This window comes from Kogia breviceps, chromosome 11 (genome assembly GCF_026419965.1).
Source record: "Kogia breviceps isolate mKogBre1 chromosome 11, mKogBre1 haplotype 1, whole genome shotgun sequence".
NCBI classification, from domain to species: domain Eukaryota; kingdom Metazoa; phylum Chordata; class Mammalia; order Artiodactyla; family Physeteridae; genus Kogia; species Kogia breviceps.
Genome location: NC_081320.1, coordinates 82,508,975 through 82,534,606, shown reverse-complemented (window position 1 = coordinate 82,534,606; position 25,632 = coordinate 82,508,975). Strand labels below are relative to the sequence as shown.

General features: G+C 43.0%; 1 protein-coding gene across 1 annotated transcript; it reads right to left on the bottom strand.

The window, feature by feature from the left end:
- Positions 1-139: 139 nt before the first annotated feature.
- On the bottom strand, positions 140-20,116 carry PPM1G (protein phosphatase, Mg2+/Mn2+ dependent 1G). Its single transcript, XM_059079932.2, has 10 exons — positions 19,708-20,116; positions 5,413-5,482; positions 4,855-4,940; positions 4,379-4,511; positions 3,277-3,692; positions 2,548-2,682; positions 1,984-2,218; positions 1,469-1,598; positions 1,069-1,171; positions 140-751 (listed from the first exon to the last, which is right to left on the bottom strand). The coding sequence occupies exons 1-10, from the start codon at positions 19,825-19,827 to the stop codon at positions 548-550; spliced, it is 1,632 nt and encodes a 543-aa protein (XP_058935915.1). The 5' UTR covers positions 19,828-20,116; the 3' UTR covers positions 140-547.
- Between the last annotated feature and the right edge of the window lie 5,516 nt (positions 20,117-25,632).

The following is a 25,632-nucleotide window of genomic DNA, read 5'->3' as shown; positions in this document are numbered from 1 at the left end:
CCCACACACCACCTCACACACCACCCACATACAGGGAAGGGCTAGGTCGATGCTACTGGTGGGGGCCAACTATGGCGCCAGGGCATCCTGGGTGGGTGGTCTGGACAGGATGGCAGCAGAGAAAAAAGGACACCATGGGCACGATTAGGTTTTGGCCTTTAGTCTGAAAAAGTGTTGACTGAAAGTGTACAACAGAGAGCAGGTACAAGCGGCTGGGGGCCATGGAGCCGCCAATAAAAAAGAATGTCCTTAAATAAAGTTCACAGAGTAAAAACCAGAACCACCAGTCCTTCCCTCCAACACAACAGAGCACAGGCACAGAACCGGTGATGAGCCCCAAGGAGCAAGGAGGCGGCTGGGGAGGACAGCAGAGGCTCCCAGGCTGCTGTGTGGAGGGAGAGCCCTCTTTGGAATAGGCTGAGCAAAGCCACCCAGCTCCCCCTGCACACCTCATAACCACTGCTAAGGCTAAAGGAAAAAGACAAAACTCAGTCTCAGTCTGGAGGGCTCAGAAAACAGTCTAGGTGGGCAGGGGTCTGGACAACCGCTAGTCCCGCTTGGCCTTCTTCTTGTCACTGTTGCCATTTTCTTCAGCCTCCTCAGTAGAGAGCACCTCCTCCAGTTTCCGCTTGCCAATCTCTGGCTGAAGTGCTGCTGTGTTTCGGGGCTTGAAGCAAATGATGATGCAGGTCATGTTGTCACATCCTGTACCATCCCCAGAAGTGTCTGGTGCCAGGCACTGATCCAGCAGCTACAAAAGGGATGGGGTAGCTCAGCTTCAGGGTTTGAAAACCTTCCTGGGAACCTAAAGTCTCAAAGGGCTGGCCTTGCTGAGACAGGGTGGCAGAAGGAGGGGAACGGGCAACAGGTGTCACAAAACTGGCCACTTGCTAGTATATGAGGCATAAGGATAAGTCAGGGAAATGAGGGAAAGTGAAACTTTCTCATCAGAGTTTAGGATCTGTCAGTAATTAGTGATACTCACAGGCTCTGGTCTTAACTCAGGCCAAAAGAGAAAACCTTGGATACACAGACCAGACACCCTCTCTCCTCTACCCTGGGACTTACCTCTTCCACGATAGATGACAATAACCGAAGCTCCCCATTTTCATCACGCTGGCTGATCTTTGATTGAATAAAGTCTATAACTTCCTGGCTGCTCATTACATTCCTGGGGTCAAAAACAACAGTAAGAATCTTCTTTAGTCCCAGCAAGGCAGAGTAAAGGATAGAGGTCACAGATGGCTCAGGCCAACGTAAACACCCACAGAGATTTTTCTCAGCTTTGCCTTAGGCTTGGGGGTCTTGACACCAAGCTCCTGCCTATCTAGGCTCTAATTCTAGAGCAGCCTGAGAAAAGGGGCTGACTACAACCATTAGAAGGAAGATAAAGAAGCTCAGAGCCCTAGAAGAGAAGTAATGCTGCAAGGGAAAAAAGGGAATTTTAGGGTGTTCCGCCAGTGCTTACCAGATGCCATCACAGGCAATGACCATGAATTCATGATCGTCAGTGAGAGTCAGCACCTTGATGTCAGGAAGGGCTGAAATCATCTGTTCCTCAGGTGGCAAGTTCTTGTTTCTCTTGTAGAAGTGGTCTCCTGAAGTAAAGGAATGGATGGTTGATGAGTAAGTAGTTTGAGCACTTCGCACAGATTTGTGTTTGAGGCCTGTCAAACCCTGCCATTTATTTCCCTTCTTTACAAAGTTCCATAATCTAGTGGAATGGAGAAGTGAGTTCTAGTTTTTCTGGTTTCAGCCCTGTCTTTGGGTTGCTGAACCTTAGGTCAGTCACTAACCTGTTTTTTCATCATCTAGAAATGATACCTACTTTACCTATTTCATAGAGATGATTGAAGGACATAGGTAGTAGATACAAAAATACTTGGAAAGATAAAAAGGTCGTGAAGATTAAAGTTTGCTATAGGTAGTCTGGAACAGAGAACAAGACCCCAGAAGTTTTCCCCATAGTTTCTTGGCCCTTACCAATGGCTCTGGAGAGGTTGAGGCCACCATTGACTCGCCCATCCATGGTGACCTTGCCACCAGCATTCTTGATGCGTGCTAGCTCCACTTCATCCTCCGGTTTGTGGTCATAGGACATGTCTAAAGCTTTGCCAGCCTCAGACACCACACAGCGGGAGTCTCCTGCATTGGCTACAATCAACTGCTTCCCTCGTATCAGAGCCACCACTGCTGTTGTACCACTGTCAGAGCCAGGCTTAAAAGAAAGAAAGGGACCATCATCGGAGCTTCTGGACACCGGCTCTAATCATTCCCCTATGTCTTCTCATCTCACTAGGACCACCAAGGGCACTTTAACAGACAAGAGGAGCATGGCTTTTAATCTTTCCAGATATAACATGCTGTCCCCCTTTTCTGAGATAACTTCTACCCGAAAGGCCTAATTCCCCTTGCAGAGTAAATCCCTCCATGACTATGACTTCAGTGCTAAGATCGGAAGGGGACCCTTCTCACAAAATCAAAATCAGAGAATTCACACTTGGCCTCTTGGCTTTCCAGACTCATTGCCCTCCTTTCCCCACACACCTCCTCTTTGCCTTCCATCCCAGGCACCATCATCTCCTCTTCTTCCTCATCCTCTTCAGCCTCCTCAGTGTCATCCTCGTCTTCCTCATTCTCTGCCTCTTCACTGCTGTAGCCATCTTCTTCCTCACTGCATTCCTGCCAGAGGGACAATCCCAGGCTACTGAGACTGAGATGACCTCCTTGCTCCTTGCCCCCTCCCCCCAACTCATGCTCAGAACCAAGAGGCCCTGACTGAACACAGATCCTTAGAACACTGAAAGATGTAAATATATGATCATGATGGAAAAATGTGGAGGACGGGAGAGAGGACTAGGATGGATATAACTAATATCCTGAACTAGGTTCAGCGCTCACTAGCAGGAAACCTCGGGGAAGGCCAGAGCTGCTAGCCAAAAGCACCTTCCAGGCAACATGACCAGAAAATAAGTTGCCCAGAAAAAGAAACACCCAAATATCCAAAGTAACAACCACGAACTTCTTGTTCTCTCTCTAGGAGACAGACTCTGAAAGGCCAGAACTAGATCTGTTTGTTATAATGTCAACAAAGGAAGAGGTTAAGAGGACTAATGGTACCTGTGTTGGTGGAGATAATGAATTTTTAAAAAGCTTAGACTGTAGTTGGGGGATGATGTCAAAATAGGAGACAGAAAAGAGCAGAAAGCTATGCACAGTGACCAACCAGGCCCTCTCTACAACATCAACGTCTATCTGCCCCCATTGGGCCCTTACCTCGCTGTCTTCCTCCTCCTCCTCCGCCTCATCTGACTCATCCTCACTGTCCTCAAAGAACTTGGACTTAGCAACTCGAGGCAGCTTGTCGGAGGCTGATGAGCAGGAAGGCCCAGCCTCACCAGTGGGAGTGCCAGGCTCCCCACCTTGGCCTGCCTCAGTCCCACATTCCGAGTTGGAGGAAAGGCCCGTGTGAGCCTTGGCTGTGGGGCCATTTTCCTCTGAAGAAGTTTCCCTAGATGGGTCCCCAGGTCCTGCCTCCCCATTGAGGCCCTGGGACCCTGGTTCCTCGCCTGTCCCAGCTCCAGATTTGCTGTGGGGAGCACCCTTGTGACAGTTCTGCCCGTAGCGTGTCAGCAGCTCTTCAATAGTCATGGTAGCCTCTTCATGTAGCAGTGCAGCCTCCTCATTGTCCACTGCAGGGGAGAGGCTAAATCAGCACCCCATGCCAGACTCCTCATGGAATCAGTCAGTCCCTTACTACCTCCACAGCCCTTGCAACCCGAGTTCCAACTACCCCACCACCTCCCACTCCTAAGGCTCCTCTCACTTATCAAATCTCAGAAGAACAGCCCTTTGCTCCCTTTTCCTCAAGTAACATCAGCCTCCAGAGACTTCCTTTGGACTTTGTCTTGCACTCCCTTCTTAGTCAAAGGAATACTAGTTACTATATGTGTTCCCTATCACCTCTCATTTTTTATTGGTAAGTTGGAAACTCTAATCTGGCTGAGGACCCAGGAAGTCCACAATGCTACTAGTCCAGGCCTAGGGCTCAGGCTTATTGACTGGCTGCTATGGCTAAAGGCAGCTCCAGTCTTAAAAAAAAAAAAAAGATCACATAAACATTAAATGAACCAGAAAGACCCAATCGTAATGACAAAAGATGATGTATATAAAAATGCTTACAACTACAACACTATGAACTCAACAAAGGTTAATCCTCTCCTTTTCATAACCACCTGTAGTACAGGAGATTATTTGACATGAGGATTTCCCAGGTCCCTAGGAAGCCATCTTTCAGAACTGACACACAACTAATATGTATTAAAGAACAGTTCTTTAATATGCTGATTTCCTCTCAAACAAAAGATGCCACACTCACCATCATCTTCATCAGCTACTTTTTCTTTTTCATCCTCATCCTCAGTAGGTCGCCCTGCAATCTGCGCCAGTTCCTTAATGACTTCCTCAGTGGTCAGTTTGGCATCGATAGCCAGGAAGGCATCTTCCAAAGCCTGAATATAATCAAACTAGTATGAGGCAAGTGTAGGAAGAAGTACGCGGATACAAAATGAACTGCCTATACACAAGCCTGAGCATGAGGATGAGATGCAAATTAGAGTGTGATCCACCAAGCTGTGAGACACTCACAGGCAAATAAAAAACAGTTTAGAGACTTAGGAATCAATAAGATAGCTCTAAAAAGGATCAAGTGGGAATAAGCTCATTTTAGGTACAGAATTCTTTAAGAAATACAGTGAGAAGAAGGCTGGGTGGCAATGAAAAAGGAAAAGCCAAGGACTGGGAAAAAAGGGAAAGTCTGCAGAAATGGAGAATGAACAGTGTGGGAAGACAGACCTTCTGTAGCTTGCCTTCTTTGTAGGCCTTCTGATCTTTGATGATATCAGGAAGATATTTGGCACAGTACAAGGCAACTTCCTCCCCTAGAACAAAGGTAAAGTCACCCAGAGCATAGCTTCGCACACATAGAAAGTGATATAATATCAGCACACCAGTCTAGAGTGAATCCCAAGGATTGAGGAGATGAATATCTTAGCACAACTGAAACCTATTTAAAAGACAATGTTTTCGGAAGTTCTAACCAAGAAAATGGATTTCACCATCACCTCTCTCAGGGCTATATTAATATATCCCATGTCTTTTCTCACCTGTATACTTAGTTTTCAGTGAAAAAGAGATAAATGCTAATGTAAGGAAGAGGCTTCTTGGATTAAAACAAGGCCTGGTGAGATTAAGAACCAATACACTATCCTCCTGGGAAGGAAGAATGTCAGAACAGAGAAAAACAGCACTAGGCAGGAAATTATATCCGAGGACCAGAACCCTGGAAAGTAAAAGAACAAAGGACCTGGAAGTGGGGTCCTAGAATGTTACCATATGATCTGCTAAAGTTACCTCCATGTCCATCGTAGACAGAAAACATAGCTGTCTCACTGTCCAGCTCAGGAATACAGTTGTGAGCATCCTAGGAAAAAGAACATAATCAGCATTTCTTAAGGTCAAAGGGTATTCTTCCTTGTGCATCTCAGGTCATTAAGGATTGCCTTCACACCTTAATCTCACTAACCCTTCCCTGGCTGACCTACATGGCCTACAAATAAGAAAGGAAGATGGGATGATAAATAACAGTACACAGGAGGGAGAAAGGAAGGGAGGGGGAAAAAGGAAAAGGAAGGAGGGAGGGAAGAAGGGAAAGAGATGAATCAGGTCACTACCTCTGCAGTCTAGCAGCCTCAGCCTAGGAGATCTCAGTCCAGATGGCAGAATGTTTGGCTGTTGGAACTCTAGACCTGACCCTTTTGGATTTGTGGCAACTATGGGAAGAACCAGAATAAAGGATCTTTAAAGTCACTTCCAGACCCATTCTATGAATCAGTGAACTAGAAGAAAATGTTAGGGAAGATAGCAAAAAGCAACCTGAAGGCATTACCAACCTAAAAAGTTTCTAGGAGAATCCTAAGACAGCCTGAGTGAAAGCACTAGAAATTGGTAAAGCTACATACACCTAATACTCCCCACCCCCCAAAAACCACCATCTAAACAAATTACTCCCCTTTTCTCTTAAAGTTTAACTCATTTAAGAAGTTACCCCCAAGGCTAGGCAGAGGATATATTTACAAAAGAATATCTTTCCAACAAATAGTCATTAAACTACACTTGTGTGTAGTATTTGTTAACTGGAATTTACAATGCCCCATTAAATCAGCAGTCCCATCTCCTATCCCCAGCTGGAACTGAGTTACCATTTAACTCTGAAGGCACAGCACACCTGAAGAGAAATTTGCAATGGTCCTGCTACACTAACATTTTATTTGGAGGCTGGGCTTGATCAAATTCTTCTATTAATAAAACTGCCACCCCAAACTAATATTACTGGCTAAACCAAAGTACAGGCAAGACTGTCACACATAGATAAAAGGGAACCGCTGCTTACCCTGCCCCATCTTGGAAAACAACCCAACCTTCCTTTCAGGTATTCTCTACAGACAAAAAGGATATAATTAGCTACTTACTTTGATTAATTAGTAAAGTTAATAGTTCTCCTTTGTCTTTCAGGTATTAGTATTTAAAAATTTCTAATTATTTTGATAGTCAGGAGACCTGAGTGTAGTATTTCTGTTGTCACTAAAGTAAGACTATTCCTTCATTATACAAGTCTAGAATAGAAAACTTAGGGGGCTTCCCTAGTGGCGCAGTAGCTGAGAATCTGCCTGCCAAGGCAGGGGACACGGGTTTGATCCCTGGGCCAGGAAGATCCCACATGCCGTGGAGCAGCTAAGCCCGTGCACCACAACTACTGAGCCTGTGTGCCGCAACTAGTGAAGTCCACACACCTAGAGACCCTGTTCTGCAACAAGAGAAGCCACCGCAACGAGAAGCCTGTGCACCGCAACTACAGAGAGCCCACGCACAGCAAAGAAGACCCAACTCAGCCAAAAATAAATTAAAAAAACAAAAAACCAAAAAAACATAAAACCAAAAACTTAGGGTTTTAAAGTAGGGAAGGAGAGCACTGAAAAGGAGCTACTCTTTCTTGTATTTCCCTCTGATTGTCTCCAGGAGAAAGTGCCCCAGAAGCTAATGGGCATCCACAGAAGACCTTTGATGGCCTATCTATGGTCACTGATACAACTGCCTCTTAGCCTCATCCCCAGGATCTAGAAGAACACCACACACCAAAGGTCATCTTCTTCCTCTCTCCCTCTTCCAACTGCTCTACCACCAGCTACACTGACCTCCCATCCCTCTAGACCAGGGTTTATCTTACTGGGCCTTCCTCTCCTATCACCAACATCTTAGCACTTTCTTGCCTTTTATGATTGTCTTTTACCACAGCATCCTCTACAGTGGTTCTCAGACTTTAATGTGCCTAAGAATTCATTTGTTCATTCATTCATTCATCAAATATCTGAGTATCTATTATGTGCTACTATGTGTTCTGGGTGCTCAGGATATATCAGTGAACAAAATAAAGAGCCACACTTCACAAAACACTCATATTCTAGTGAGGGATATAGACAACAAACACAATAAATAAGTAAATCATATAGAATGATGGCATAATTCACAGAGAAAGATGGTAGTGCTATGAAATAAAGAAAAAGTGAGAAGGGATGGGTTGGATGACAAAAGCAGTGAGAGAATTGGCATGAGACACAGTATAGCACAGGTATGCTAAACCCATAAGAAACTGTACCTCAGCTATCACTACCTTGGTCATGCTGTGAGTGTGATTAGTTTCAGCAAAATAGTTGTGTCACATTAATGTTGATTTTAATTCTGTTGATTTTGTAGTTTGGTTTGTTGGCATGTAATTTATGTCCAGTTCTGTTTGTACACATATAAGTAACATTACATTAAAATCATTTTAGTGAATACTGGAGATCCACAAATATTGCTTTCCTTAAAAAAAAAAAAAAAAAAAATCCATGGAAGATCTCCAAGATATTTTGTTAACTAAAACAAAGTGCATAATGATATATTTAGTAAGCTGCTTTCTGTATAGGAGGGAGCATAGGAATAGACATTTGTCTTCTCATACTTTAATACTACAAGGACACACAGAAAACTAATAAAAGTAAACTGTGGGAGGGCATGAGGGTGCAGACAGACTGACGGGAGCAAGACTTAACCATGGGAATGTTTAGCTTTTTCAAAAGTAAATGAAATGTCTTTTTAAAAAGACTCAATATATGCTAAAATTTAAGAGGCTGTTCCAACTAATTTCACTTTTTTGGTAGATGAGCGAGGAGCACTCTTCCTGTCCACTGCTTCACAGTGGAACAAGAGTCAATTGGTCTTTCTCTGTCCTGCAACATACTCTAAATCACAGCTGTATCATCTTTTTAAAATAAATCTTTATTGGAGTATAATTGCTTCACAATACTGTGTTAGTTTCTGTTGCACAACAAAGTGAATCAGCCATATGCATACACATGTCCCCATATCCCATCCCTCTTGAGCCTCCCTCCAATCCTCCCTATCCCACCCCTCTAGGTCATCGCAAAGCACCAAGCTGATCCCCCTGTGCTATGCTGCTGCTTACCACCAGCCAACTATTTTACATTCGGTAGTATGTATATGTCGATGCTACTCTCACTTTGCCCCAGCTTCCCCCTCCCACCCCATGTTCCCAAGTCCATTCTCTATGTCTACCTCTTTATTCCTGCCCTGTAACTAGGTTCATCAGTACCGTTTTTTCGTTTTGTTTAGTTTTAGATTCCATATATATATGCATTAGCATACCATATTTGTTTTTCTCTTTCTGACTTACTTCACTCTGTAAGACAGACTCTAGGTCCATCCACCTCACTACAAATAACTCAATTTCGTTTCTTTTCATGGCTGAGTAATATTCCATTGTATATGCGTCACATCTTCTTTATCCATTCATCTGTTGATGGACATTTAGGTTGGTGTACTATTTCTTTTGAACCCACACCTCTATTTAAAAAAATCTTTTTGACTTCTCATCTGTTCCTCACAAGATCATGTGACTTTGAAGCAGATCTAGCAACAGTGAACACAGGAAAAAATATTTAACCTCAATAGTAATCAAAGAAATGAACATTAAAAAAACAAGGAATCATCTTTTTCTAAAATCAGAATGATGAAAAAGATTAATAGTATCCAGTAATAATAAGAGTGAAGATAAAAACACATTCTCATGTACTCTGATCAAACAGGAATATAAATTACTAGTTTTCCCGGAGGACAATTTGGTAATATGTACCACAATGTGCATGTCTTTTGATCTAGTAATTTGACTTCTAAAAGTTTATTTTATGGGACTACTGACACAAGGAAAGAAAGATATGAAGAATGTTCATTACAGCATTACTTATAATAAAAAACAATTATAACCATCTAAATTTCCATGAATAGATTAGATTACAAACAGTACATCCCTCCAATGGAATATATGCAGCTGCTAGAAATGATGAATATGTATTCATTTAGAAATGAGTTCACAATATATTGTGATAAAAAGCAAAAATTAGGGCTTCCCTGGTGGCGCAGTGGTTGGGAGTCCGCCTGCCGGTGCGGAGAGCGCGGGTCCGTGCCCCGGTCAGGGAGGATCCCACATGCCGCGGAGTGGCTGGGCCCGTGAGCCATGGCCAATGAGCCTGTGCGTCCGGAGTCTGTGCTCCGCAATGGGAGAGGCCACAACAGTGAGAGGCCCGCGTACCGCAAAAAATAAAAAAATAAAAATCTTGAAAAGTAGGATATAATTATTACTCAGATTTCACCCTCCACTAAGTTTGATGTGTGATCTTACAGACTTCTAACATATACATAGATACTTTATTTTTTGCTTTATTTATTTATTTATTTATTGTGGTATGCGGGCCTCTCACTGTTGTGGCCTCTCCCTCTGCGGAGCACAGGCTCCAGACGCGCAGGCTCAGCGGCCATGGCTCACAGGCCTAGCCGCTCCACGGCATGTGGGATCTTCCCAGACCACGGCATGAATCCGTGTCCCCTGCATTGGCAGGCGGACTCTCAACCACTGCGCCACCAGGGAAGCCCAAGATTTTTATTTTTATACAATTAGCCATATTGTTCCATTCTGAATAATGACCACAACAAAATAAACCTGTGATTGTCCTTAAGCTGCCAAGCTACCATATACTGTGTGATCTGTGGCCAGCTCTCTATTGGTGTGCCTCAATTTTACCCTCTATAGTATGGAATAAGAATATCTACATTACTCATATCATCACAGGACTATCATGATGGTGATGTAAAACATGTAAATATTCTTTGTAAACTGGAACGTAATATATAAGTATATATATTCTGCTCTGAAATTTAGTACCTGTTTCACATTTGTCTTCTCTACCCTTTTTCTCAAAGAGGAATGCCCACAATAAAGACTCATTGTATGCCTTGAGGTCTCAGTTCCTAGAACCACTCCACATTACCTTCTCCTCCACTTCTTGGTGAGGTTTTGGATCTATGTCACTTGGAACTGCTCTACCTTCTCTAAGCACTTCAATTTTCCCCTTGTATCTTCAATCACAGCTTCCATACCTTTACCGTTGGCTGTCTCTCTGTCCTTTTCTGAGTCAGAGCTAAGTATTGCATATTTCAACTCTGTCTCTTAGCAATCTAGAAAAACTCATCCAACCTTGTATAACCCGACCAAATGCTTTCTTCACACTTGAATCAGAGCCACTAAGTATCGCTAGTCATAAAATGTCATGAAATCATGTTTATTGTGGTGACTACTTCCATTTAGCACTTTTTTCTCTATTCTCCATTGACTCTTAAATATATTAACCAGTCAGTCACAAACCGTTCCCACATTATTCAAGCTCTCAATGTTATTTTCCTTTCACTCACAGCAGGTGAGCTAACCTCTTACTTAGATCAAGGTCTTATTTCAAGATCTACCTCATCTTCCCTATTCTAACTCAAAATTTCTCTATAGCTGTATCTAACATCTCCTTCACTTCTGCCTCAGAAGCAATATTTCTCTCTCTTTTAAAAATAAATAAATTTATTTATTTATGGATACGTTAGGTCTTCGCTGCTGTGCGCAGGCTTTCTCCAGCTGTGTCGAGTGGGCTTCTCACTGTGGTGGCTTCTCTTGCTGCGGAGCACTGGCTCTATGTGTGCAGGCTTCAGTAGCTGTGGCACGTGGGCTCAGTAGTTGTGGCTCACGAGCTCTAGAGTGCAGGATTAGTAGTTGTGGCACACAGGCTTAGCTGCTCCGCGGCATGTGGGATCTTCCTGGCTCAGGGTTTGAACCCGTGTCCCCTGCACTGGCAGGCGGATTCTTAACCACTGCGCCATCAGGGAAGTCCCTCTCCTCTCTTTCTAAATTAACATTTCCTCTTAAACTCAAATGCTTCTCCTCAAAGATCATACTTCACGAAGCAGGCAATCACTATAACAGCAATCCAAATACCCATTTTACAGGCTTCATTCTCCCCAACGGCTGTATGTAATTAAATAGTACAAACCATGTCAGCTTTCTCAAAAGTTCTCTTGGGTTCTGTGAAGAACTGTAGTTCTATACCCCCCAATGCCTGTTTCTACAGGATATCCCTTCTCCACCTCAAACTTAACGTATGTAAACAGGAACTTAGCAGTCTCCAAAAAAATCAGAGCTTCCCCTTCATGTCTTATTTCTGTCAATGGAATCTTAACTCTCCTGGCAACACCTAATATCAGTCCTCCTTGACTTCCTGGCTGTCTTGCACCAACCATTACTGAGTCCTGCTGACTTTTCCCTCATAACTGTGATCCTGGATTACTTTATTCTTTTTTTTTTTTTTTTTTTTTGGTGGTATGCGGGCCTCACTGTTGTGGCCTCTCCCGTTGCGGAGCACAGGCTCCGGACGCACAGGCTCAGCGGCCATGGCTCACGGGCCCAGCCGCTCCGCGGCATGTGGGATTCTCCCAGACCGGGGCACGAACCCGTGTCCCCTGCATTGGCAGGCGGATTCTCAACCACTGCGCCACCAGGGAAGCCCTTACTTTATTCTTAATGGTATTTTAACTCCTCTCCTGTCTCTACTCTCTGCCCCCTGTAATCCAGCCTACATACATCCAGCTGCCAGATTAATCTCCCTAATATAACATTTTATTGCTAGGCCCTTCAATGGACTCTACTGCATTCGATTAATTCCATACAACTTACTGGCAATTTAAGGCACTCAGTAATCATTCCTATTCATCTCCATAACCTAATCTCTTTAACTCATACCATTCCCCCAAAGAAACTACTCTTGACACTCTTGATACTGAACACCCTACCCCAGCAAAGTAGTAAGCATGCCTGCTTCAGTCTTTCCTATCCTTTCTTCTAATACTTTTTCTTCTCCCACTTTCCTCCTCCCCATTTGTTACCATTTATACTCTTTCGTAAAGGTCCAGTTAGTCTCACCATCTCCAAGAGATCTTTCTTCATCACACCAATACTCTGTGATCACTCCCCACCCGAACTCTTTTAATATTTATTGCTTCTACCAATAATTTGGCATTCAGCATATGCTATCTTGTATTGTTATCCAACATTGCATAGGGGAAAAGGGAGTCCTAGGTCCAAAACAGCATGAAAACAGACTGTCTTAAATTTCTTTACAGCGCTGGGGCCTAACAGCCTCCTCCTTCATTTACTACCCAAAACCTAAAGTTGTATCATAACACAATAACCACTGAGATGGTATGAAAGAAATGATGCAGAATACACAGGTCACCTGAATGAGGGCTCTTAGGTCTTGCCTTACTAAATTATGTATCACACAGCGCCTTCTGACCTTCTAGACACCAGTGGATCTGCTATTAATAAAGACCTGGTTATTTTTCCTGATCAATTTCCTAAGGTTACAAATACATCCACAAAGGCTCCTGTGTCACTTGATCAATCATTTAGGTTTATGATACTTAAATGTATCTAAATCTTTGCAATTCAAGATAAAAATTTTGAAGGTGGTTGGAAAGGGAACTACATTTTTGGTTTTAAAAAGTCATGTATTACTGTCTGACTTTTAAAATTATATGCATGTATTACCACTGTGCTTTAGACTGAATGTTTTGTGTCTCCCTAACATTCCTATGTTGAAATTTCATGGCCAAAGTGATGGTATTTGGAGGTAGGGCCTTTGGGAGGTAATTAAGTCATGAGGGAGGAGCCCTCATGAATGAAATTAGTGTCCTTATTATAAAAGACCCCAGAGAGGTCCTCTGCCTTGTGAGGACACAGCTAAAACACAGCCACTATGAACCAAGAAGTGGGCCCTCTCCAGACACCTTGATCTTAAGCTTCCTATTAGGGTCTCAAAGAGATATTTACACACCCATGTTCATAGCAGCTTTGTTCACAAGAGCCAAAAAGTAGAAAAACCCATGTGTTCATCAACAGATGAATGGATAAACAAAATGTGATATATACATACAAAGGAATGTCATTAAGCCTTAAAAAGAAAGGAAATTCTGACACATGCTATAACATGGATGAACGTTGAGGACATTATGCTATGTGAAATAAGCCAGTCGTAAAGACAAATCTGTCTTTATATGAGCTACCCAGAGTAGTCAAATTCATAGAGACAGAGAGTAGAACAGTGGTTGTCAGGGGCTGGGGGAAGGGGGAACGGGGAGTGGTTTAATGGGTATAGAGTTTCAGTTTTGCAAGATGAAAAGAATTCTGGAGACTGGTTGCACAACAATGTGAATTTACTTTACGCTATTGAACTGTATGTTTTAAATGGTTAAGATGGTAAATTTTATGTTATGTGTATTTTACCAAACAAACAAACTTCCTACAAAGAAAAGCCCAGTCTCAGATGGCATCACTGGTGAGTTCTACCAAATATTTAAAGACTAATTAATAGCAATTCTTCACAAACTCTTCCAAAATACAGAAGACGGCGTGACATTTCCCAACTCATTCTATGAGGCCAGTATTATCCAGATACCAAAACCAGACAGACATCACAAGAAAACTATAGACTTAATATCATTAAGATAATAATACTCATCAATACATCTACAAATTCAGAACAATTCCTATCAAAATCCCAGATGCCTTTTGTACTGAAACTGACAAGCTGATCCTAAAGTTCATATAGAAATACGAGGGACCCAGAAAAGAAGAAACAAGAAAAAGAACAAAGCTGGAAGACTCCTACTTCCCAACTTCAAAACCACAAAGCTATAGTAACCAGGACAGTGTGGTACATAGATCAATGGAATGGAATTAAGAGTCCAGAAATAAACCCTCATATTTATGGTCAACTGATCTTAAACAATGATGCCAAGATAATTCAGAAATGGAAAAGAATACGCTTCTTAACAAACGATGGGAACTTCCCTGGTGGTCCAGTGGTTACAAATCTGCCTTCCAATGAAGGGGATGCAGGTTTGATCCCTGGTCAGGGAACTAAGATCCCACACGCCGCAGGACAACTAAGACCTGAGCTGCAACGCCCTCGCACTCTAGAGCCCATGCGCCACAACTAAAGAGAAGCCCGCACACTGCAATGAAGATCCTGCGTGCCGCAACTAAGACCCGATGCAGCCAAATAAATAAATACCTAAAAAAACAAAAATAAACGACGCTGGGACAAACACATATCCAGATGTAAAAGTTTGAACTTGGACCCCTTCTTTACGCTATACACAAAAATTAACTCAAAATGGATCACAGACCTAAATGCAAGAGCCAAAACTATGAAACTCTTAACAGATAAATTGGACTTCATCAAAATTAATAACTTTTGTGCTTCAAAGGACACCAACAGGGGCTTCCCTGGCAGTCCAGTGGTTAAGACTCTGCACTTCTACTACAGCAGAGCACGGGTTCGATCCCTGGTTGGGGAACTAAGATCCCACATGCTGCTCAGCATGCTCCCCCCCCCCCCAAAAAAAGGACAAAGGATCTGAACAGCCATTTCTCCAAGGACACAGAAATGACCAATAAGCACAAAGAAAAATGCTCAAACATAATTAGCCATCACGGAAATACAATAAAAACCACAATGAAACACCATTCCACACCCATCAGAATGGCTATAATGGAAGGGGAAAAAAAAAAGATAACAGGTATAGGGAGGACGTAGAGAAACTGACACCCTCATATACTGCTGGTAGAAATGTAAAATGGCGCAACCGCTTTGGAAAATAGTTAGGCAGTTCCTCAAAATGTTAAACGTGCAGTTACTATATGACCCAGCAATTCTACTCCTAGGAATATACTCAAGAGAATTAAAACATATTTCCACACAAAAATTTGAACATGAATATTCATAGCACCATTATTCATAATATCCAAAAGGTGGAAATCCAAACCATCATCAACTGATGGATGAATAAACAAAATGTGCATACAATGGAAGATTATTCAGCCATAAAAAGGAATGAAGTACGGATTGATTCATGATACAACCTGGATGATCCTTAAAAATGATGCCTTAAAAATGTTGTTTAGGGGTTTCCCTGGCGGTGCAGTGGTTAAGAATCCGCCTGTCAATGCAGGGGACACGGGTTCGAGCCCTGGTCCAGGAAGATCCCACAGGCCATGGAGCAACTAAGCCCACGTGCCACAACTACTGAGCCTGCGGTCTAGAGCCCACGAGCCACAACTATTGAGCCTGCACGCCACAACTACTGAAGCCTGCATGCCTAGAGTCCGTGCTCCGCAACAAGAGAAGCCACCGCAATGAGAAGCCTGTGCACTGCAATAAAGAGTAGCCCCAGCTCACCGCAACTAGAGAAAGCCGGTGCGCAGCAACGAAGACCCAACGCAGCTAAAAATAAATAAATAAATTTAAAAAATATATATAGTTTAGTAAAAAGCAACCAGACATAAAAGGTGACATATTTATATGAAATGTTCAGAATAAACAAATCCATAAGACATTATGTAAATTAGTGGTTGCCAGGGGTTAGAGGAGGGGGGATAGGGAGTGACTAATAATGGCTACAAGATTTCTTTTTTGGGTGATGAAAATATTCTGAAATTAATAGTGGTGATGGCTGCACAACTCTGTGAGTATATTAACTATTGAAATGTACATTTTAAGTGGATATGGTACCTGAATTATATCTCGATACAGTTGTTTAAAAAGGGACCTGTATATACATTTTCAAGTACTATGCATGATTAAAAGTTGACACTCCATCTGTGAACTAGACTTAGAGGGAAACAGAAAACAACTCCACTGGAGCTGGTACTCACTTTACAGTGTGTAATTAAACATCAGTGATGCTTTCAGTTCTAAAGATTTGTGCTTCCAGACAGCACAATTTTAATGGCAGCTAACAGCAGCAAGAACTACTGATCAGATCTGTCAAATTTCTACACTCAAATTCAAGCCCTTACCTCTCAAAGTATAATTCCAAGATGGTAACCCAATAGAGGGTCAGGGGTTCAGAAGCAGTATTAACTGTGAGGGGATTGGGCAACAGAAATAATGTAAAATAATCTTGAAATCTTGAGAAGTAAGTTCTGACTGTAACTTACAGTTGCTTGAAAACTTATAAACAAATAGTATAGTAGAAAACAATTTCTCCATATTAATGGACATACATTTGATATCATTTCATGCTAATTTTGAATTGTAAAGAATAGGAACTGCATGCTGATCAAAAAGAATGCCCTTCTATAAAAGTTGCTTAACTGTATCCTAGACAAAGGAATTCTGATCTGGTTCAGTAAGTAAAAAGTGCTTTAAGCTACAGATGAGACACTAATTTGAGATACAAACAATAAATGCTCTTCAGCCTCAGAGGCCCTCTCTCAAGTGGAACCCCACAGCATGCTTGTGGTATCTCATTTTATATTTCCCCTATTAATATAATGATTGAAACTGTCATGCATGTATCTTTAAGAACCATCTGCTCAACATTATCTACATTCAATTCTAGATGACTCTCTGTGACCACTAATAAGCCAGCTTCTATATGGCAATAAACAGCTAACCTACTCAAATTTATACTTTAGGTATTGATGCTGCCTTTAAAAGGGACAAAGATATATATATGTATATATATATATACACATATACATATACATATATATCTCTCCTAATCCCCCACAGGAAGCAATTTTGTCGCTTCCAGAGAACCTCATAACCCCAAACTAAAAGTACTCTAGTCTCTTTGAGACTACATCAACTAAAACTGTTTTCAGATTGGACTTCTCATTAGACATCAGAAACTCAGAGCCTTTCCATATATATTTCTCAGGCACCCTTCCACAACCTACCTGTTAACCCCCAAAATACATACCTCAACCAGCTTGAGGGTCCCTCCAAACCATGGAGAAGGAAGAAGGGAAGGGAACATCAACTGTGGTATTTTGATTACCCCTCCTCAAAACACCCTGGTTCCACAGCAAGAGGGGCTGGAGAGAGGCAGAAAGTATAAAATGCCAGCTATTGATAGTTGCCATTCTTGCCTCAGGAGAAGGGATAAAACAGTACTCTCTAAGGCTGACTATACATCAGTCAGGATTTCAGCAACCTTTATAATGTGTATGGGTGTGATAAACTTACCTCAACTAAATCATTAGGACCAGGCAAATAAGGTGAATAGAATTAATAAACTGGTGAAATTCAGCCCTAAAGGTTAAGAGGAAAAGGAGTACACTTTCTGAAAAGGTAAGATTCACTCAAGAAGCTAGAAGTCAGTTCTTTTCTTGCCATAGCAAAGAAACTATGTTATACTTCAGGGATAAAGGAAACAAAGCCAGAAGCAAAAGTATCAATGCAGCAGAACAGGATCCCAAACAGGACTTCAAGAAGGTTTGATTGGGTCTACTTAACTATTCAAACAAAGGGAAATTCAGAAACCGCATAATAAGATTTTAAAACTCTAAGTGGTTATCTCTCAGGAGGAAGATTAGGATCTAAGGAATAGTCTGGCAAGATCTCTAAAAACCAAACAGCCCCTGATGAAAACAGTTATGTTCTAATTACCAGAGGAGATACCAAAAATAAAGGGAAATGCCCTGCAGAGAAGAAGCAAACAGTACAGAATCACTGGGCAAAAGAGTTGGAAAATTGATTATCCAAGCAACTCAATTCATAAAGAAAATTAGAAAGAGTAACAAAGAAGTGGAACAACCACAGCAGAGAGGGAAGTGGAAAATATGGAATGAGAAATCCAAAGGAAAAGCCTTATTGTGACCTGAGATAGTCACCTCAAATCTTACAATATTAACAGAAAATGCCATAGAACTGGAACCTCCAAATTACCAACTAACCCAAACCCCAGATTGACAATGAAGCTACATACAGATATTTCTATCAGCTAGACAATTACATTTACCAAGCACCCAGTAAACTCAATACTGTGCACCATAGAGAAATATAAACGCTTTATTTCAGGTTGACACAGATGAGAACAGTGTGTAGTATAGGTCTTGAACAATTTTCATCCTACAGATTCTTTCCACCAACGCACAAGTATCCTAATCTCTCTGGGCGTAGGTTTTTGAGCTGTAAAATGTGGTGAGATGAACTATATAGGATCCTCTCCATTCCTGAGATTTTAAGCATATGATAAAGTCTGCCGTGGGTATAGAATTTGAGTCTGAGAACAAACCATTTAAGTTTATACTGTCATTCCAGAGCTAACCACAGGGAGGAGTGAGGGATTTGAAGAAATTCCCAAGGGAGACTTTTGGCTGTTACCTGAAGCCCACCTAGTCAGTGCATAAACCTTCAATCCCAGACATAATTAGAGCATTTCCCTGGCTCATCTGCCTAGACCTCACAACTCTTCACAAAACCACGTCTTACACGTCTTTCTTTCTTTCCCGCCTACCATAGTTTTCTCTGTTCTCCTTTGTAGTTTCACACCCATTTGCCCAACACTACTCCTTTTTATCCAGAATTTTTCCATTTTTCCCTTTTATCGATAGTAAATTTTTCTATAAAAGAAAAATCAGTTCTCTGCAGGTTAAGAAAAAAAAAGGTTGATGAAATGATTGAAAATCAAGGAAACTATAAGCTACAACAAGCACAGGCAAAATGACAATTACTAAGTTTTAGAGAAATTCCGAGTGAGAAAAAAAATCAGGCATAATTTAAAAAGAAATTATAGTGACTGACACAGTTCAAGGTTTTCAAAGGCCAAGAAAGGCCCTGAAAGAATACAAACGAGTGACAATTCTTGGAGGTCAAGTCAAACCTCTGAAATTAACATGGGGTGCCCAGGGCCAGGCATCTAGGTGTTAAGATTTTGAAGCGGATTATATGCCTGGCTTCCTTTCCTGTCAAACTCCTCGTCAAAAGACGCCTCACGCATCACCTTTTTTTTTAAGTACAGTCATTCACATCTATCCGCCCCTCTCTAGCAAAAGTCAATGGATAAACAGTCCCTCTCTTCATCTTTACTCTCACATTAAACCTCACACCGTTTACGAGCCTGGAGGCTTGGTTTGTCACGAGAGGATGGCGCGAAGGCACGAGGAGGTCGGTCAGTGGGCGGAAGGTGCCTCTCCCCACATGGCCGAGCCCTCGCCGCCAAGCTGGCCACCGTCACACGGTCTCCTAGCACCGGCAGCTCCCTCTCGGCCCCGGCCCCGGCCCCGCTCTCGCTGTCGCCCCCCAATTTGCCGCTGAGGTCACAGGCTCTCGATTCGGACCCTTCCCCAGGGATGACCCCATCCCCCCCAGCTCCCTTTCTCCGTCGGGTTCCCGCCCTACAGCCTATGGGCCCCTCCCGCCTCACCTCCATGGAGACGCGCCAGCCTTGCATGGCGGAGAAGCCGTAGGGCAGCGGCAGCCGCGAGGCGCCGACGCCGTCCCCGGAGCACTTCACCGTGTTGGGCTGGGAGAGGTAGGCACCCATGGCGGCGGCTGACCGGCGGCCTCAGGGGCAGGCGAACGGAGCGCGACCCGTGCCGGCGCCGGAGCCGGAACCCCGGGTGCGCGCGTGGCAGGAGCGGGCCCGGCTGCGCGGCCGACGCAAGGTGCAGGTGAAAGGCGCGAGGCGGCCCAGTAGGCGGTAACGGGACCGGAGCAAGAGGGAGCGGAAGCGGAAACGGCGCCGCTTCAGACCCCGCCCGGCCGGAGCGGCGCTGCGCTGCGGGCAGTCATTTCCTTAGCAACTCGCCCCGCCCACGGGGACAACGGCCCGCCCAACCGCCCTCCCGCGAGATTGGAGCGGCCACGCCCACCAACGGCCGCGGCTTCCCTGGGGCAGCCTGGCAGGTTATTCCTCTGCAGTATCTCTTCCCAGCTGTACCCCACTGTCCCCCGCCTCCGCTCCCCTACCGCGGCCTCTCGCGTTTTGTCTGAAGCTCTTTTGTGCGGGACCTGGCACTTCCGGTTTATCCTCCAGCGTGTCAGCTCACTCTCCATCGCGCCCTCAGACTCCCTCAAACCCCGCCCCGTACGGTTCAATTAAAGTTGACTAGTGTTCTGAGCGCAAGAAGTACCCTGGCCAGGCTTTGTGAGGCCTATGCGAGTAGGATGTGAGAGAGTCTTTCTGACAAAAGAAAATGAAGACCTCGATCTGTGACCCAGTCTATGCTGGTCGAGAAATCTTAAAAGGAGAGTGGAAGAGCTGTTACTTGAGGTCCTCAGGATGCCCCAGGCGTGCGTTATACCAGGGGGAGAAGGGAATAATGTTACAAGGTTGCAGGGGTGAAGAATGAAAGTAAACTGCTTTGGTGAGGGTTTTTGAGGAAGCGATCTGGCCTCGTTGGAAATTGATTTTAAGTGGTAATATTAGGATAGGGATGGTCGCAAGCGCCAAAATGGGTGACTTGGACTTCACTGCTATCCTGGTGTAGCACTTGGAGATTGTTGGTCTAGTCTTCGTGTACAGTGTAGACTGGAGAGAGAGTCTGGAAACTAACTGGTTAAAGGGCTCTTAATCTAAGCATGGGACGAGAAGGGCAAGGACTAAGGTGGGTGGCAATGGGAACAGAGATAAAGGAACAAATTAGACAATAAGAAATGGACAGGATTTAGTAACAGGTTGGATTCAGGGGGTGGAAGAGAAAGGGCAAATTCTCAAAGGATAAGCAGATTAATTCTTTTAAAATACAAAGATCATGGCTTCTTCTTACTCTTCAGATAGTCCAAATTCCTTAACGTAGTTTACCAGACCCTTCATGCTTGAAAGGCTTCTTCCGTGTCTCTCCCATTCCTCTCCGTTTCCGCTACCCAGTGCTTCAGCAATATGTCTTTGGGTTCCTCCATGCTTTCTCTTCCTATGCTTTCACCCATGGAACATACCTCCTCACCCACCCACCCTCATCATTACTACCTTCAGGAAGTCTTCTCTAATATCCCTACAATGGTTTGGGTCCCCACTTGTGTGTCTTTCCTGACAGACTATAAGCCTTTAGGAAGTCGGAAACTCTGTCAAACTTACTGTTGTATACCCCAGCATCCCTAGCACAATTCTTACCTGTGCTCAATAGTATTTAAATACTTGTTGAATGAATGAATATCACCAAGGTTTTGACTCTGAATGACAAAAATGGGCAGAGCCGGCAACAGAAAATGGTGTGATGGGGGTGGGGGGCGGTGGTGAATGCTAGTTTGGGGAGAAAATGGTGCCGTTTGGTTTAAGGTGACAACTAGATATACAAACATTGCAAATATTGGCTTGAAGTTAGGCTATGAAGGTAGGAGGTGTTAAATAGGCCTGTTGGTTATCACGAACCTGGATAAGATCTCTTACCAAGGCAGTGTTAAAGGAGCATGAAATTACTCGGCCTCTTTTTAAATTTTTTTAAAATTTATTTATTTATGTTTTGGCTGTGTTGGGTATTTGTTGCTGTACGCGGGCTTTCTCTCGTTGCGGCGAGCGGGGGCTACTCTTCCTTGCGGTGCGCGGACTTCTCATTGCGGTGGCTTCTCTTGTGGCGGAGCACGAGCTCTAGGTGCGCGGGCTTCACTGGTTGTGGTACATGGGCTCAGTAGTTGTGGCTCGCAGGCTCTAGAACGCAGGCTCGGTAGTTGTGGTGCACGGGCTTAGCTGCCCTGCAGCATGTGGGATCTTCCCATACCAGGGCTCTCACCCGTGTCCCCTGCACTGGCAGGCGGATTCTTAACCATTGTGCCACCAGGGAAGCCCTCAGCCTCTTTTTTTGTTTTCCTTCTAAGAGTGGAATGTGATGTTGTGGAAAAAAAGTGAGAGTTTTGATACATATATATTACCTATGTGGTTTTCACCAAGTTACTTATTCTCTCTCAGACTCAGTTCCTCATCTATAAAACAGACATACAGTATCTACGTTTTTGGATTGCTTTAAGGCTAAGAGGAGCTGAATATAAAATGCCAAGTTTACATAAATGTATTATTATTCTACCAAAAATCTACCATTCACTAGGTATACATATATACAAGCTAAATATGGAATGGAAATAACATTATGTTCACAAAAAATAGAAGAAGGCCTGAAACAAAATGGGAGAAAAACAGATAAGGAAAAAAGTGGGAAATAAAATATTATTCAAAAAAAGAAGTGAGGCACTGGGAGGGCAGTGGTGCCTCTGAGAGAAGAAATGGAGATACTAAGGGGCTTATGGAAAGAGGTGGGTAAGAGACAAAGAATATGAAGGTTATCCTCTCCCTATTCCATCTCCATTTCCCCCAAACCACTACATTACACTTCTGAGGACACAAAGGTTTCATGCTTGGAGCAAAAAAAAAAAATTTTAACTAAAAATACTCTAAAACACTGTTCACAGATTGATTTTCATGAGTCTTTCTGTAAACTATGAGCTTCAGAAATCTGACCTATCACACATAGAAGCAGCTTCTGAACATGTACTTTAGGGGCTGGCCTGAATATAAAAAGGGTCTCTAAAATATATACCAAGTTCACACAACAACTAGGGTTAAAGGCATGGAACTGGTTTGTTGTGGGTAGAAAATAACTAATTCTAAGCATTTGGCGATTCCTATGCATATTCACAATATTGAGGTATTGCCTTTGCCTTATTTTTAAAAATAATATTTATTTATTTGCTGCGCCGCTTACAGGATCTTAGTTCCTGGACCAGGGATAGAACCCGGGTGTCAGTGGTGAAAGCACCAAATCCTTAACCACTGGACTACCAGGGAATTCCTGATTTTTATATTTAAAATTAGATTGCTTATATTTTCTTGTTGCTCAAATTGATCGAATATTGAAAATAAACTGACAAATACTTGTCATTTTTAAAACTTTTTTTGTCTGTTTCAATTAGCCTCTCATGAGTTTCTTTCCAGTTATCTCTCATAAGAGAAAGAAGAAAAGAGAAGAAGGTGGCTTAAGCCAGTGTTTTTCGAGTGTGAGTAATTGTGTACCACTGAGACATACCTGTAGATCCCAAGGGATTTAAGGGACCCTCCTCTGCCCCCCGCCCGGCCCCCCGGGCTGGGCAACATTGCCTAAAAGTTAAATGCTAACTTCAGAGTATAATGTGACACCAGTTAAATTATAAACTTAAACATAAATTCAGGATCACTCAAAAATGTAAAATGTTAATCTAGATGATCCAAAATATGCTGACATGCTTATATTATAAAACTTAAAGCACAATGTTTTAAAATTCTCATAGAAGTGCTCATTTCGGCAGCACATATACTGATCCAGCAATCCCACCCCTGGGCATATATCCAGAGAAAACCACAATCCAAAAGGTTACATGCACCCCACTGTTCATTGCAGCGCTGTTTAAAATAGCCAAAGATATGGAAGCAACCTAAATGTCCATTGACAGAAATGGATAAAGAAGTTGTGTCGGGCTTCCCTGGTGGCGCAGTGGTTGAGAATCCGCCTGCCGATGCAGGGGACACGGGTTCGTGCCCCGGTCCGGGAGGATCCCACATGCCGTGGAGCGGCTGGGCCCATGAGCCATGGCCGCTGAGCCTGCGCGTCCGGAGCCTGTGCTCCGCAACGCGAGAGGCCACAACAGTGAGGCCCGCATACCACAAAAAAAAAAAAAAAAAAAAAGTTGTGGTACATATATACAATGGAATATTACTCCATAAAAAAAACAATGAAATAATGCTATTTGCAGCAACATGGATGGACCTAGAGATTATCATACTAAGTGAAGTCAGAGAAAGACAAATATATGATATCGCTTATATGTGGAATCTAAAAGAGGTACAAATGAACTTATTTACAAAACAGAAACAGAGTCATAGATGTAGAAAACAAACTATGGTTACCCGGGGGTGGGGGGAAGGAGGGGAGGGATAAATTGGGAGATTGGGACTGACATATATACACAATAGGAAACTATTAAGGGGCTTCCCTGGTGGCGCAGTTGTTAATAATCTGCCTGCTAATACAGGGGTCACGGGTACGAGCCCTGGTCCGGGAAGATCCCACATGCCGTGGAGCAACTAAGCCCGTGCACCACAACTACTGAGTCTGCACTCTAGAGCCCATGTGCCACAGCTACTGAAGCCCACGCGCCCAGAGCCCGTGCTCCACAACAAGAGAAGCCATCGCAATGAGAAGCCGGCACACTACAACGAAGAGTAGCCCCTGCTCGCTGCAACTAGAGAAAGCCCTCGAGCAGCAACAAAGACCTAACGCAGCCAAAAATAAATTTTTTAAAAAATGAAAATTAATAAGGACTATTGTATAGCACAAGGAACTCTACTCAATACTCCGTAATGATCTATATGGGAAAAGAATCTAAAAAAGGGTGGACATATGTATGTGTATAACTGATTCACTTTGCTGTACAGCAGAAACTAACACAACATTGTAAATCAACTATACTCCAATAAAAATTTTAAAAAAACAAACAAACAAAAATTCTCATAGAAGACTCAGAGTGCCTTGGAAGTTCAAGACCCCCAGAGGGTAACAGACCGTAGATTGAGAAACCTAACCTGCATGTGGAAGATGTTAAGTGAGGAGAGAATGAGAAAAAGGCAAGAAGTTGAGATGTAAGTCCTCCCAGGCTAACCCCCACCCAGGCTTTTCCTGGGGTTCCTAATTCTGTTTTTGACCATATCCAGTTTCTGATGACATTTTACTATTCATAAAAGATTACCTTTGGAAGCTCAGCAGTTTTTATGCTACATTCCATTCTGTGTGTGATTAAAAGTGAAAGATCGGTCCAGGGAGGGAAAAAAAAGTGGGGGCAAGATTTAGTGCTAAGAAAGAAGGAATATAGATATTTTGAAGTTACTAGAAAAGGGAAGGAGTCCATTTCTGAGGTTCTGTTCTAGCCCCTACTCCTCTTTGTACTCATAAGTTTTAAAGGGTGCCCAATAAATGAAACATTTTCTAAAGTCAGAGAAGTGTTATATTTTACAGTCACAGTTTTATATTTCTAGAAGGCAAGATGGAAATTCATTTTGAAGCAGTCTGCCTTTACTTAGGAAAATCACCAGGATGGACCCACTACACATACATGAAGCAAATACCCACCTTTATCCTAAAGAAAATCATGAAATGACCATTAACCAAAATCCAGATATTTCAGACTGAGATGCTGAGGTTAATTTATTTATTAGTGTTATAAATTGTGTCTTTCACAGGATTGTGCCCTTGCAGGGAGAGAGAGATCCATTTTGCCCCCTAAATAAGAATATAGACTGGAATGTTTCTTAAAATCCTTATTGTTCTTAGGAGACCAATGTTTGTTTGTTTTAATTAATTTATTTTTGGCTGCATTGGGTCTTCGT

Excerpts from the sequence above, each read along its gene's own strand:
- PPM1G (XM_059079932.2), bottom strand. The coding sequence starts at position 19,827 with ATGGGTGCCTACCTCTCCCAGCCCAACACGGTGAAGTGCTCCGGGGAC. Across the intron at positions 5,483-19,707 it reads GCTGGCGCGTCTCCATGGAG|GATGCTCACAACTGTATTCC; the intron begins GTGAGGCGGGAG and ends TCTTTTTCCTAG. Across the intron at positions 4,512-4,854 it reads AAGAAGGCAAGCTACAGAAG|GCTTTGGAAGATGCCTTCCT; the intron begins GTCTGTCTTCCC and ends GATTATATTCAG.